Source organism: Schistocerca gregaria, chromosome 2 (assembly GCF_023897955.1).
Source record: "Schistocerca gregaria isolate iqSchGreg1 chromosome 2, iqSchGreg1.2, whole genome shotgun sequence".
In the NCBI taxonomy this organism is placed as follows: Eukaryota; Metazoa; Arthropoda; class Insecta; order Orthoptera; family Acrididae; genus Schistocerca; species Schistocerca gregaria.
The window spans coordinates 636,022,906-636,037,514 of record NC_064921.1 but is presented as its reverse complement, the minus strand read 5'-3'; the positions used below and the strand labels follow the sequence as shown (position 1 = coordinate 636,037,514).

The window sequence follows — 14,609 nt, the reverse complement described above, 5'->3', positions numbered from 1 at the left end:
CCCTACACAGATAATTAACACAATGCCCTGATAACTACTAGGACATGAGTGGTCCTTTCCTGGGTTGAGGAGAGCTATCAGAATAGCCTCTCTCCGTGAGTTGGGAATGGGAATTGACTGCCTTATCAAATTAAAACATTCGAGGAGGACGTCCTTTGACACTGCTGGCAATTGTTGAAACATGCAGTATTGGATTTAGTCATGACCAGGTGCAGTATCACCAGTCTCAGACAGTGCCGATACCAGCTCCAACATGGAGGAAGGGAAGATGTTAGACTAAGAATCTTTGGATCTGAAGTCCAACTTCCCCCTCTCTACAGTTGTATGGTAGTGGAAATACGCCATACCAGATCCTGGCTTGCTTTGGTGGTAGTTTTTGCAAAATGTTCTGCCAATATCTGAACAGTGTCTCCAGGCACTGTCTGGAGTCACTCTGTCTGGAGTCACTGCTCAGTTACTGGCAGAGCTCTGCAGCTATTGGTAAATGACTGTGTTTATCGGAAATCCTCTGGATGGCTTTCCATACTTTTGTGGGACAAGTGGAACGACTGGTGCAGTGCAGGAACTCTTGCCATGATCTTATATTGCTCTCCTAAATTATGCGTCGAGCTCTTGTTCTTGCATCTCGAAAGGCTTTGAGGTGGTCTGCTGTCAGGCATCATTTAAACTGGGAAAGAGCCACATGCCTTTCCCTGATTGCTGAATGGCAGTCAACAGTCCACCAACATATAGGTCTTCTAAGATGACTGGAAGACTTTGGGACAAATAATGCATCATGGTGGATCACTCGTGTTATATGGTCCACCCATTCCTGAACACAGTCACAGTGTTCAAACACACAACGAGTGAGCTGAACAGCATCCAGTTATACCTGCTGTTCATCCAGTTTAGTGGCATCTTTCCAAGCAATCCTCCAGACAATAGGTGAATGGGGAATGAGAAGAAGTCAATGTAATGAAGGTCGTCAATGACTTCCCAATGAACAGAATCTGCAAGGACTGGGGAGCAGAGAGATAGGTCAATGGCTGAGAATGGCCCAGTAACAGCACAGACATGAGTGGGAGCACCAGTTTTCAGGATGCACAGCTCTTAAGATGTCCCCACAGGCATGATAGGCACTGAAGTCTCCCAGGAGGAGAAATAGTTGGGGGAGTTGTACCATAAGATCTGTGAGAGCCTCAGAGCTTACTGTATCTAGCAGAGATAAATACAGTGCGCAAATGGTCATCCTCCAATGTGCATGAAATTCAGTTGCAACTGCAAAACTATGTTAGCCGTTGAGGCACTGACACCTAAAATCGATGGGAGCAATTCACAGAGATTAAAAGTCCGGCTCAGGGTGACTAAATTTGGACAGTCCAGCAAAATGTGGACCATTGTCAAACGTGAACCACAACACACTAAGGTGACTCCTTGCAACATAGGAAGTGACCGTGAGTTAGCAAAGTATGGCCAATGCGGAGCCAGCAAAGGATATTGGAGTCCATGTGAGAGGCTCACATGGAGGACCTCAACACATTCATCATCTCCTTTATCATACATAACTTATTCAGCAAAGTCAGGAAGCACCATTCAGTATTCCAGAACACAAGAACTTTGTGACGTAATACTGGTTGAAGATCATATTCCAGTATGCCAATCTCCAGACTTGGGTTATGAGTAGCCTCTTTGGCTAGCCTGTTGACACGTTCATTTCTTAGGAATCAAATATGTCCTGGGGTCCATATGAAGACCACTAACCATACATGTTGTCCGAGGACATAAACACACCCTTGGATGGCCATTACCAAAGGATGGCAAGGATAGCACTGGTCAAGAGCTTGTAAGGTGCTCATGGAGTCACTACATACGGAGAGAGAGTCTCAGGCACTGCAACAGATGTGTTCAAGAGTGCAAGAGATAGCTACCAGCTCTGCAGTGACAACATTGCAGCTCTGGCAAGGAGCACAAGTCAGTATGTCCTGCATTGGTAAGCAAACCCAACATGACATCAACCATCGAGCCATCTGTGTAAATGCCTCTGAACCTTAGGTCATGTCATCTGCAATGTTGACGGCAATCTTGAACCATACATTGGGCTCCCATAGTTAAGACGGGACTGTACAAGGGCTCTGTACAGCTGCAACAGTGTATGGCAATATGCACCCCAGTCAGTGTGACTCAGGGAACGAAGAATGTTGAGATGCTGCCAGCACTTTTGCTTCATCTGACAAAGATGGGAGAGCCAAGTTAAGTGAGTGTTGAAAACTAGTCCTGAAAAGTGACAGAGTCCACATCATTATGGAAATGGTCATTAAGATAAAGTTGTGGGTGCAGGTAAATCATACAATGGTGACAGAAGTGGATGACCAAAGTCTTGGAGGCTGAAAACTGAAATCTGGGGGTGAGGGCCAGTGACTGTGCCTTTCATATGGCTCCCTGCAGTCGACATTAAAGCCACTGTAACAGTAGATGAGAAAAATGAAATACAAAAGCCATCAGCATATAAGAAAGGTGATACTGAGGACTCCACAGCTGCTGCAAGATCAGTAACAGCCACTAAAAAGAGAGGGACGCTCAGTACAGAACCCTGTGCGACAGAATTCTCTTGGAAATGCAAGGAATTGTGGGAAGACCATCTGTAAAGGTGTCTGATCTTAGTCCATATCTAGGAAGGAGAGGTTTGTGTTCCAATGGCAGAGACATAGCACTCCCAACTCTCCTGCTTCTGTATTTTGGTTAGTTGACAGACCTGGGCACAGAGCCGTTTGAATGCAATGAGGTGCTACATTGATGGGCACTGCTTTTGATGTAGGGCCCACCTACAATCTCTAATGGCCGCAGCACTTACCAGCAACCACAATGACACTGTCTTTCGCCAGGGTAGCCTGAGGAAGGAATTGTTGATTCAGCTGCAGAAACAATGGTCATAGTAATATTCTGGATCACAACATCTATGCTGCCATGCAATGGAGATACAATGGTGGTAGCAGAGGTGAAAGCACCCCCAGTCAGCCTTGCTAAAAGCTGAACTGCGCAAGTGTCCATGTGAGTGATGCCAGAGGGAACAGGAAGAGAGGAAAGTGGTTATTACCATAAAGGTCATCTTGGGCTCTCTGGGGTAAAGATGGTAGGAGGCCAGAATTGCAAACTGAGAAATCAATGGCTAAGTGTGTGCCATGTGCCACATCGAAATGAGGAGTGCACCTGCATTTAGGAGGCAAAGGTCAAGTTGAGTTAGTAGAATCTCAATATCTTTACATGGCCAGTAATCTTGGTTCCACCCCTCAAAGGGTTATGAGCACTGAATTCACCCAAAAGTAGAAAATGTGGGGAAAGTTGAGAAATTAGTGCAGCCAATACATTTTGCAGTACTTTGCCACCTGGAGGGAGGTAGAAATTGCAGATGATCATTTTCTGTGTTGACCTCACCTTGACATCCAAAGGTTCTTTAGATACAAGGTTGCGGACATATACTCCACCTGACAGCCTCTTATAGTCATTATGATTGTAATACACCCAATAGCCACGAAGGGCAGAGGGTCCACATTGCTGGAAACCAGGCAACACAGAAAATAGCCGCCGTGCTTAAGAGTTGTCATAGCTGAGCCAGGTGGTGGAAAAAACTGCGGAAAGTCCACTGGAGGGTAATGCTTTCTGTAGTCTGGGAAGAGATGAAGGGACCAAGGATGCAGTTTATGCCTCTGAGTCAACTGTCGCCACTGGTTGAATGCACATATGTAATACTATTGCTTCTGAGGCATCGGTGAGATCTAGGTCCTTGGGGAACACTAGAATCTCAACCTCATTCTCAGACATGGAACTTGTAAGGAGTGGTAGTGTGGGGACCACCAGAGTTCCTTGTTTCTCAAAAGTTTTTTTCTTCATCTGTTTGCCCTCCTGCTGCTCTTTAGGGGCTTCTTCTCTGAAGAAGCTTCAGGGACAGAGGAAGAGTGTGAAGCCCTTCGACCAGCAGATTGTGCCTCCTTCAGCCATCGCTGGTGCTCACTTTTCCACAGGTGGAGATATTGGAAGGTAGAGTCCCAAGAGAACTCTTCCATGTGAGAAGAGCCAGAGGAGGCTGCTGTTTCTCCGGTGGGGAAGAGCCAGAGGAGGCTGTTGTTTCTCCGGTGGGAGGAGGAGGAGGAGGAGATCATTAAGAGGGCTCCATCTTGGCCTCACATCCAGCTCAACAGCCATGCATCTCATCAGCGTGCAGCACACTCAGAGAGTGAGGGTTTTTTATAGATGTTTTCACCATCCTTGCAATTCAGGCATCAAGCCAAGATCTCTGTACTCAATGACACACAAAGTTCCACTGCCACACTGTGATATGGTTGCTAAAGTAAGCCTGGAGCTTACAGTGACAGGGGTTTGGTGGCGCTTACAAGTCCCCAACTCGGAAAACCAGGGGTCACCAAGCTTGAACCCAGCAAATGAATAGTGAGCCCCTGAGGGCTTCAATTTATCAACGAAAAGCATAATCTTGGTTCTAGTGTTCATCTGTGCAACTTACATTTGTACAAAGCATCAGATGTCTCATTCAACTAAGTTAACTATCCACCAGATATTTCTGGAAAGAAAACGAACTAGTAAAAAATAACGTAAGGGGAAAGTGTAAATAGTGTATGCAGCAGGACCCAGTTACAAAGTAGATTAATTATGCTACCTAATATTCAAGACTTAGATTGAGATGCAACACAGACAACAGTTGTAGACTAATTTTTTATTAATACAAGGCATGTATACACTTATTACTAATAACATTTTTGGAAGGTGACTATTAAAGGCCATCAAGAAATGTATATAATGCTTGTTTGACCATCAGCTTCTTTTCTATTTAAAATCCAAATATCGACCAGTTTCAGACAGACTATCTTCAAGGATTCTACCCAAAGATACAAAAAATACATGTACTACACAGGAAATGTTATAATTTCTTTTCCCAGTAAGTGTAAAATATACACGAATACTTACAGGATAAAACAGTTTACGCCACATCATCACATTTAGCCACATCTCGTATGTAGATCACGTCACGAATTCCCGTATACCACATAGGACTTTTGAAACAAAATATACTAATAACACGTGTAAATATAGTAGTACTGAAGAAAACTCTTGGTCAAAGATCTTTAGACAGTAGTTTTGTTATATGGTTCAAAAATATCTTGACGATAAGTTTCTTGCTAAGTGTAGGGGACTGGACTATCTTTGGTGAACATTTATGGTATAGTTTCACATGACCAACACCTAATTATTTTGTGCAACTGTAACACTTATACCTCTGATGTTCTCTTCAGCACTACTCTGTTTACACATGTAATTAGAAGTCCTTTGTGGTGTACTGGAATTCATGATATGCTCTACATAAGATATATGGCCATTACTTAAGTAATGACAGCTCTTTTGTTGTGGCTTAAACTGTTTCAATTCTGTAAGTATTCATGTATATTTCGCATTTCCTTGAAAATACTTTGTAACATTTCCTGTATACTACAGCTAGTTTTTGTGTCTTTGGATAGAATAGGGTCATTTTGAACCAAGCTTCACCTCACAGCCTCATGCTAGCTCCTTTTAAATATTACAGCTCTCCAGCTGTCATCATGAGTTGATCATTGGGATCGATAGCACTCAACTAAACTCAATACCATATTACCACACTGTAGTGAATCTACAGTATGTCCTATATGCTACAGAATAGTCTACGAACTAGACGAAGACATGCACTTGATGAACTACATGCTGCTCGCCACCTACCAGCTACTGATCGAGAAACTGACTGTCTTCCAACAACACATACTGCAGAGTGCTGCCAGTACCAGATTTCAATGTAGAAGCCAGCAACAGGGCCTGTTGGGCACCACATTCCTGCTCAACACTCAGGTGCCTTTGGGCCCTTACATCTACCAGGGATTGGGAGGAGATCAACCTACTGCACAACTATGAACACCAGGTACATTGTATATGGGTCATCAAGGGGCATTATACAATTCAGAGGAGGACCGTGCATTCCAGCAGCCAGCACAAAATCACTTCACGCTGGGCAATGTCTGTGCCTGGTTGCCGGCTATCTGCCACAGTGCTGTGGTCACTGACATCACATCCTGGGCATGCAATCATTGAGCTGAATCGACGGACATCAGCTAGAATCCCACATGCAGCTGAATGAACAACATTTGACGCTGGTGCAGAAGAACAATGACTTGCAGAGACTGAGAATAAAATAATAAATAATATTGTTTTAGTGAGTCACCAATGCATCACAGGCTATCAACAGCTATCCTGACTTTATGTAGAGGTGTCTCTGCTCAGCCCTCCATAATGCTTTACAATAGCAGTCACATTAAATGCAATGGCTATCCATGCACAAATCATGACCAGGCACCAATTTCCATATCTCATCATTCCCATACTTGTACACACATTACATAATGTCCATGCAGAGAACAGCATTTTAATTGAAATTTGCTGCCTGGTATTGGTGAATAAATACAATATTGCAGTGCTTGTGTAGTTAAAAAGAGTGATGCAATGTTTCTTCAGACATGCATGAACAGGCACTTCGGTGAATACAGCCACTAATGAAATACATGAATGTATTCACAGTCACGAATTTGAACACCCATCAGCTGCAGAAGGAAACGATGACAATGGAAATTTGCCCCAGACTGGTACTCAAACCCAGATTTCTTGCTTTATGCCAGTGGCCTTCTTAAACATTTTGGCTATCTGTGTGCAATTCACAGCCAGACTCAAACTTGTCTTGCATATGTCATTGTTCCTGCATCACAACCTGTACTTGTGAACACATAGTGTATTTCTCATTCATGGGAGGAATTTTAACTGGAAGTCGCTGCTTCTTGGATCATTTTAGTTTACACCAAATACATATTTGAACATAGATACCTTTTTGACTCTTCTCCATTTCCAGTTTATGGAAGGGTGGCCATGGAGAAAACATCCAGGACAAAGACACTAGTATTAATTATGATCTGGTTGATGGCATGCTGTCTGAGCAGCAAAACATCTGTGACCACTGTGGTGCAATGCTGATCTTCTGTTATGATCAAACACACAAACTCCCAGTTACAGAAACTTATCAGTGTTTATTTATTTCAAGACAACAGTCATAAAGCTCCTACATATATCCAGAGACTCTGTATCTAGATCCATGAGAGCAAACAGCATTAATGGGAAAGCTTGGTCTGATAACTATGATTGAGGAAGACAAATCTAATATATGCATCTACGGAAAACAAGCCACAACAGTCTAACAGTTTACTTGGAAACAAGTACATCTGGGAAGTTTTGTGGTGCAAAGACCATTTACATAGTTGTTGCTATATGTGTCAAGTCTGCTTTACAACAGACCTGTATTCCACAAATTATAAAGCAGTAGGGGAGGATAATATCAATGTAGAAGAGATGTCAACCATTGAAACGAAGATATTGCTTCCTGCTGGCTAAGAAAGTGGCTAACAGACAGGCAAATATCAACATGAAGTAAAGTATCATGGAGTCTGTAAAAGGATCAAATGAATTTCACATCAGAACTTTTCTACATAATTAAAAAGTTTCAGTTCATCATCAATCCATGTCATCTCTGAGTGACAAAATTAGAATAATAATAATGCAAGAAAAGGGATAGACTGCTACTTGCCATAAAGATGACTCACAGAGCAGCAGACATGCACAATATAAACAATGTTACACATTTACATTCAGCCAAAGTATTTTTCAGAAGAGGAAACACACATACACTCATTCACACAAGCAAGCAAAGCTCAGGCACGCACGACCACCATCTTCAGCAGCACAGACAAGAATGCAGTTGTCACGTTGAATGAACACAGAAATCTGGAGGGGGCAGGGAGTAGGATACGGATGGGGCGAGTGTAGAATGCTGTCTGGTGGAGCATGCAGGAACTATATGGAGGCATGAGAAGACTGCCACCAGGACCGGTGTTGAGTCAGGAGGCTGTAGGGGAGCAAGGTGGGGAGTGGGTGGGTGCAGGCACAGCCATACACAACCTCAAAACAAATCCTGACCTAATTGTTCTACCTGTAGACAACGGTTCCACCACTTGTCATTATGAATCACTGTGACTACCTGGTGGAGTGCTTCTGCCAATTATCTGACTCCTCCAACTTAAAACTGTGCCAGTGATCCTGTCCCAGAAGTCCAATCCCTACTTAAGGTATTAGGCCCTACCCAGAACCTCTCCTGTGAATCTACTTCCCTCCTCACCCTTATGACATCCCCCACACCCACATTCTACATGATCCCCAAAATACACAAACCCAACATTCCTAGATGCTCCATTGTGGCTGGTTATTGTGCCCCCAGTGAAAGAATTTCAGATCTCATTGGCCAACACCTCCAACCAATTGCCCAAAATCTAGGCCCCCACGTCAAAGATGTCAACCACTTCCTTCACTGACTCTCCACCATCCCAGACATACATCTTTCCCAAGGCTTGTATATTCAAGATGTCACTGGAGTCCAAAATGACAGTAGAAGTCAGCTGCAATCAGGTAACCATTAGTCAAATGAAAGACGTTTGACTGAGTCCCAAATGTCATGATGGTCTTCCCCAATTGCCATCCCCATGGCAGCTGGGGAAGACCACCATGACCTTGTCTTCTATAGTCTGATCCACTAACAATGGCAGTTCGCACATGTTGAAGCACGGACACCAGTTAATGGCTGCTAGCAACATCAGTTCATGTACACAAGAGGTGGTAGCCCTGAATATCAACCCCACACATCAAGAGGCAAAAGAGCATGTTGAAGAGGAGGTTTCTCTATCTTAGAACCAATCTCCACCACCAGTCGAATGTGTCATGACTAATGAACTCTATCAACTGGGACTTACCTCACAGACATCAAACAACAACCCAGCATCTGACCAATGCAAGTACAATCAATTCCTCTGCCAAGTATAATGAACAATAGAGCAACAGACATTCTGAGGATGGAGGACAACATGCTAATATGTTTCTATTGTGGAGTACTGTCAAACACTGTATACTATTGTGGAAAAGGAAGGCAAGTTTTCAATGACTACTATGCCACCAGACTTCAACCATCAGTACAGTTCTGTTCACACCAATCACCTGCACACAGTTATAGTTGACCTATGACACAAAGCCCATTGCCATACCCCAGACGAAGTTCCTGCCCAATGTACCATAGTAATTCCCCAATGCTGTGCAGAAGTAACAGCCTCTCACCTAGCTTCTGATTTCAGAAATAATTAACCAAGGCAACCATCTGTGGAGGTGAGGTCACTACAGGTGAAAATCCTCCGTGGGTGATAGTTACCAAGATCTTAGGAGGATGATAAGGAAGGCTTTACTTCTCACCCCGTACGGTAAGTCTCCCCTGACCCACAGTTCTCAGCAAGTTTTTTGAACACTACCTCTTTTTCGATACCTTTCCAGTTCTTTTCCTTTACCCCTCTTCCTTCCCCATCAAACCTTCTGTCAGAAGAAGGAGGTACTGGCTGCAAAAGCTTGTATCCATAAAACCTTCTTTTATATGTGCGTTTTCCTGCCGCCCTTTGGTGAGTAGTTTTTTTATCTATCCATATACATTATATTGTCAAAAATTGATTATTTTCTTCATTATAGTACTTATTTTGCGTGGAGGGTAAAAATCGTAAGGGAGACCGAGAGATGAGTACACTAAGCAGATTCAGAAGGATGTAGGTTGCAGTAGGTACTGGGAGATGAAGCAGCTTGCACAGGATAGAGTAGCATGGAGAGCTGCATCAAACCAGTCTCAGGACTGAAGACAACAACAAACAACTTATTTTAAGATATTTTTTTATTTTGATCACTGCAATGATATCTTTTTACGATAATTTTGCTTTCCTGTGTATCTAATAGGTTTAAAGATGCATAAAAATTTTAATTCATGATTCAGCCTGTATTACCACACAGAATTACATTTTCTCAATTAATTATGGTACAGTTCATGGCATTTTAATTTCTTTTGAGTTTTTTCTGGTTCTGTAAGATTTTTTACTTGCTTTTATTATCTTAAACCACAAGTCTACATTTCTTTTTCTTTTAGCTGGGCATGTATGCTTACCGCAACATGTTCATGACAGAATCAATTTACACTTGTTAATGTTGCATAGGCAGAATATACCACAATAGCAGCATGGCACTGAAACAAGTAACTGCTGCTAACAATAGAAGCTATTTGTTTATTTATAATGCTGGCTGCACACAGGGACCAATCCTGCATACATGGCAGAAATTTTCACATCGTACAAATTAGAGTATGATTTCTTATATATTAGCCAGGGAAACTAATCAATTACTGTTATTTTTGTCAAAGTGAATTTTACTGGGGTTTGCTGTTTAATAAGTCAACATGCCTACAGTATTGTTCAATGTCCCCCCCCCCCCCCCCCCTGTTAAAGCAGAAACATTTATAATCACCACCAGGATCTGTATAATTTAATTCAATTCATTTTAAGTAGTATGGTCACATATTTTTTTGTAACAACAGAGGACATTGCTTAAGGTATTAGGACACAAGAAGACAGACAGATAGATACAAAGCTGAAGTACAATATGTTTCAGTAACAATTGTTCAATAAAAAAAATGAGCCTGCAGAATTATTTATAGAATTTAGTAAACAAAACCTTTTATTCAAAACCAGAACAATTATATAAAAGTACTACTTTACACTAGGGGAGACAGAGAAGACATAAAAAAAACTATATGCCAATCAGCTAGAAACTACAAAGTCAGTGATCTTTCAGTGATAAAACAACACTAGTTTGGTGAAATTAAACCTGAAGATAGAAAATGTAAGTCCCAACTGGGTTAAAGAAGCCAAAACAAATTACATGTATTACATCTGTCAGGAAGGTGGTAAACACAGATTTCAGGATGAGTACAACAAGTGTTGAATTTATGAAATCCTGGCCAAGTGACTACTCATCATCAAAACTGAATGACTGTCAGGGTAGCAGATCATGGGAGTTAGGTGGCAGATTTGCAAATTTTCTTGCAAACAAGATGACTATTGCACAAAGAAGCAAAAACATGCAGACTTGCCTCAGACTACTGAGAGACCACTGGCTGTTGTGCAACTGTAGAGTTTAGACATATGTTTCTGTGGATCATTCTTTTATGTTGTTTATCAGAATAATTTAAACTTCTCTATTAATAGAGAGGGTGTGAAATTAGGAACCATATCTTTTCCACACAAATTTACATAGTGCTCCTGGTTTGTAGAAATTACAATCTACTATCTACCCTGTTTCCGTGAAGATATTTTGTTCTTTCTTACCTTCTTACAACTTTGATATCCTTAAGAACCCTTGATACAGCCTTTTCAAATGCAGGGATGCGTAGAAGAGCATCATCTTGTTTGTGCAAATTTTTTATAAGCTGGAAATAAAATAAACAGACAACATAAATTAAAAACAAAAAATGTCGGAGAAAAATAAGGTATGGAAAACTGACAGACTGTAAATAATTTACAAGTGAAGTTAACACCACACTAAATAGCAGAAGTACTGAGCCATCAACATGTACACATAAAAGAATGAAAACATTGCTAGATTTCAGACAAAACCTTTTTCAAGCTATAGTACACACACACACACACACACACACACACACACACACACACACACACACACACACACAACATGCACACTATTTTCTGGGGCTGAATATGCAGTTATTTAAATGTAGAAGGTGGAATATTTTGTATGAACACACAAAAAGATTGCCAATATAGAATAAATAACTTACATAAGAATTTAAAAATGGAACCTACGAAAACAAGTGATTCCCAACAAATGATATTCCTATCACAAGCATGTATTTGAATACTGTCAAAAGTAGATAGTGGCTACAAGAGAGCAATAAGAAACCAAATGGATGATGATGATGATCATCATCATGAGATTTGGTTTTACAGTGCACTATTTAGTGTTCCACGGTATTTTGCGAGACCCAAAAAGTGACAGAGCACTAGAAGCATAATATACATCAAGTCAGTCTTAGACATACACAATGCACCTATTTTTCAAAAAGTAGCAGTAACAAAGATACAATTCTGAAGCGGCCAATAATATGCTGGTGGCTTATATAATTCCCTTACAGAAAACACTTTGCAGAAACACACAAGGGGGCTTTGCATGTGTTTTATTTTGAGAGGTCCAATTTGACAGAAAAGGTGTCCATTATTCAGGAACATACATTTTGAACAACTTGCCAGCACCCAGAAAAAGTTTAACAACAAGTTCAGTTCAACAGGAGCCTAAGGATTTATTGGTGGCAAACTCCTTCTACTACACTGACAAATTTCTTAATAGAACAGAGTGATGTGTATATGTTACTAATAACATCAAATAATGTATTAGTCCAATTTGACTTTCATACAAATTCAGTATAGTAATGTGATCATTGTAAATAAGTGTTAAAAAATGATTTTTCTATTTCAAGATGTATGGCTAAGGTAGTGTAAGAATCTCAATGTATTGAACATTTACATGTTTTGTGACAAGTTATTTACCAACTTTTAAATGAAAATATATTTAAGATATTTGTACTTTTTCCATGTCCATGAGGATCATTACACTCGAGACCTTTGAAAGGTACACTAGCATATTTGTTTTCCTCCATAAATATTTACTGTATATCCTTGTTTTTCTGACATATTACCTATCCTGGATGATAGGGAACCCAATCTAATCTATTTTGGGTACTCCACATCTTGGAAGTGATCTGCACTTATTGCACACAGAGATCCCTGGTGTTCACATTTGCCCTCCTCCTCCTGCGTAGTCCTGCCCTCCAACCTCTCCTCACTTTGAGGACTTAGTTAAAGTCTGTCCACCAAGGGGTGAACTCAGCAAGGTGACATGGTGTTATTGCCAATACTGCCTGTCTTCTGAGAGCTGTTAGCCCAACACTGGACTATGAAAGTGATCTTATGAGGGATAGTCCTTAAAAAAAAATAAGAAGAAGAAGAAGAAAGAAGGAAAGAAAAAAAAACAATACCACCACTAAAGAACTAACAAATGTGGTAGTTTGTTGTTAATGACCCAAGCCAAATACATAGTGGATGTTTTTGACAAAGATCATGTGGCATTGTGCCTATGTTTCAAAATGTCAATATATATTCACCCAAGAAAATATATACATACAAATATATCAAAAAGTATTTAGGAAAAAGTATAAAGTACCTTTTTATTTTATGTTGTGTTTTATTTCTAAGTGCCAAATAACATTCAAAACTATCTTGCCCCTTCAGTATAGCTGAACTTTTAACTATTGAAACAAAGGCCATTAGATTTTTTTAAATTTACTTATGTACATCCTTATTTATGTAAAGTGTAGGCATCTTCTTTGTCTAGGTATTGTAAAACCTGAGTAATTTTTTGGGTCCAGATTATTCATTTCTCTTGTTGGAGAACACTCACAGTATAAATATGAACTGCTTATGTAGACACTGGTGTGTTTCACAAAAACTAAAGCATATAACAAATAATAAGATTCAGAAAACACAAAAGCAGAAAATCTATTACTATAAAATTAATGAATGGAGTGAGGATTAGTTAACTTTAGATATTAGCAGGTGACACCAACCTTCCCCATTTCTGCACATGCATAGTATTCACGAAGCTCTGGATTTTGGCACACTAAATTTGATACAACTGACTGGTCACTGGCTTGTGGTTGACTAATGCACTGCCATGCAATGCATAACCAGCAGAGCTTGTCAACACAGATTAGAAAGTTGATTGTATAAAATAGGCGTAGTACACTAGATTTCCATTCAGAAGGGGGGGGGGGGATGTTTCACATCCCAATCTGGCCAACCAGATTTACACCTAATAAGGTTTCCGAAATGACTTAAGCCAATTTTTGATAATTGTTTCTTTGTAAAGTACATAATTGATTTCCTTTCCCAGCCTTCCCCAGTCTGAGTATGTGCTCACTTTCTATTAATCTTGTCTGTGAAAGTTTGTTAAACCCAAACCTTCCCGTATTTTTTCCATCCTTTCTAAGTGGGCTCATCACGTAATGCTTGTCATTGGAAGTCAAGACAACAACAAACACTGGGCATAATTCATTTAACATTCTCAAAGTCAGAAGAATAACAGAAACTGGTACATAATGACGAATTCCATTACAAAATAATACTGGGGGTTTTCAACCCTCAAGCAGGCACGCCGATTTCCATAACACAAGCAGGGGCATGACGTACTTTGTACACAGTAAAGAACAGCTGTATTTATATTACCAAGGTAAACATATATGAGCAAAATCAAAGTTTAATTAAACAATAATAAAGTAAACTTTCACTGAATCACACTGTGTTACACTACAGTAATGACCCACCTGGAGCATTAAACAGCACAGTTGCATCAGATCCCACCCTAATACTGGCTTTCACACTAATTATCTCATTTACAACTGTCTCATTGTGGGACTGCACTGCTAGCTTGGAGTCTGGCTTTTGTTACAAGGATCGTAAATTTTTTCTCCAATAGCTCGCTGTTTATTTTATATTATTACTGCTCACTTGGACATATGACAACACAATTTCTCACTGTGTTAGCTGAAGCAATAAAGAAGTAACAGGTAT

At 40.5% G+C, this 14,609-nt stretch overlaps 1 protein-coding gene across 5 annotated transcripts in view; it reads right to left on the bottom strand.

Annotated features, from left to right (window-relative positions):
• LOC126334665 (T-cell activation inhibitor, mitochondrial-like) overlaps nucleotides 1-14,609 on the bottom strand; it is a 304,598-nt gene that overhangs the window by 80,350 nt on the left and 209,639 nt on the right. For all 5 annotated transcript variants that reach the window (XM_049997127.1, XM_049997128.1, XM_049997126.1 and 2 more), the window contains one exon: nucleotides 11,295-11,395. In XM_049997127.1, coding sequence (XP_049853084.1) covers nucleotides 11,295-11,395 — 101 coding nt within the window. The remainder of the gene's footprint in view (nucleotides 1-11,294; nucleotides 11,396-14,609) is intronic.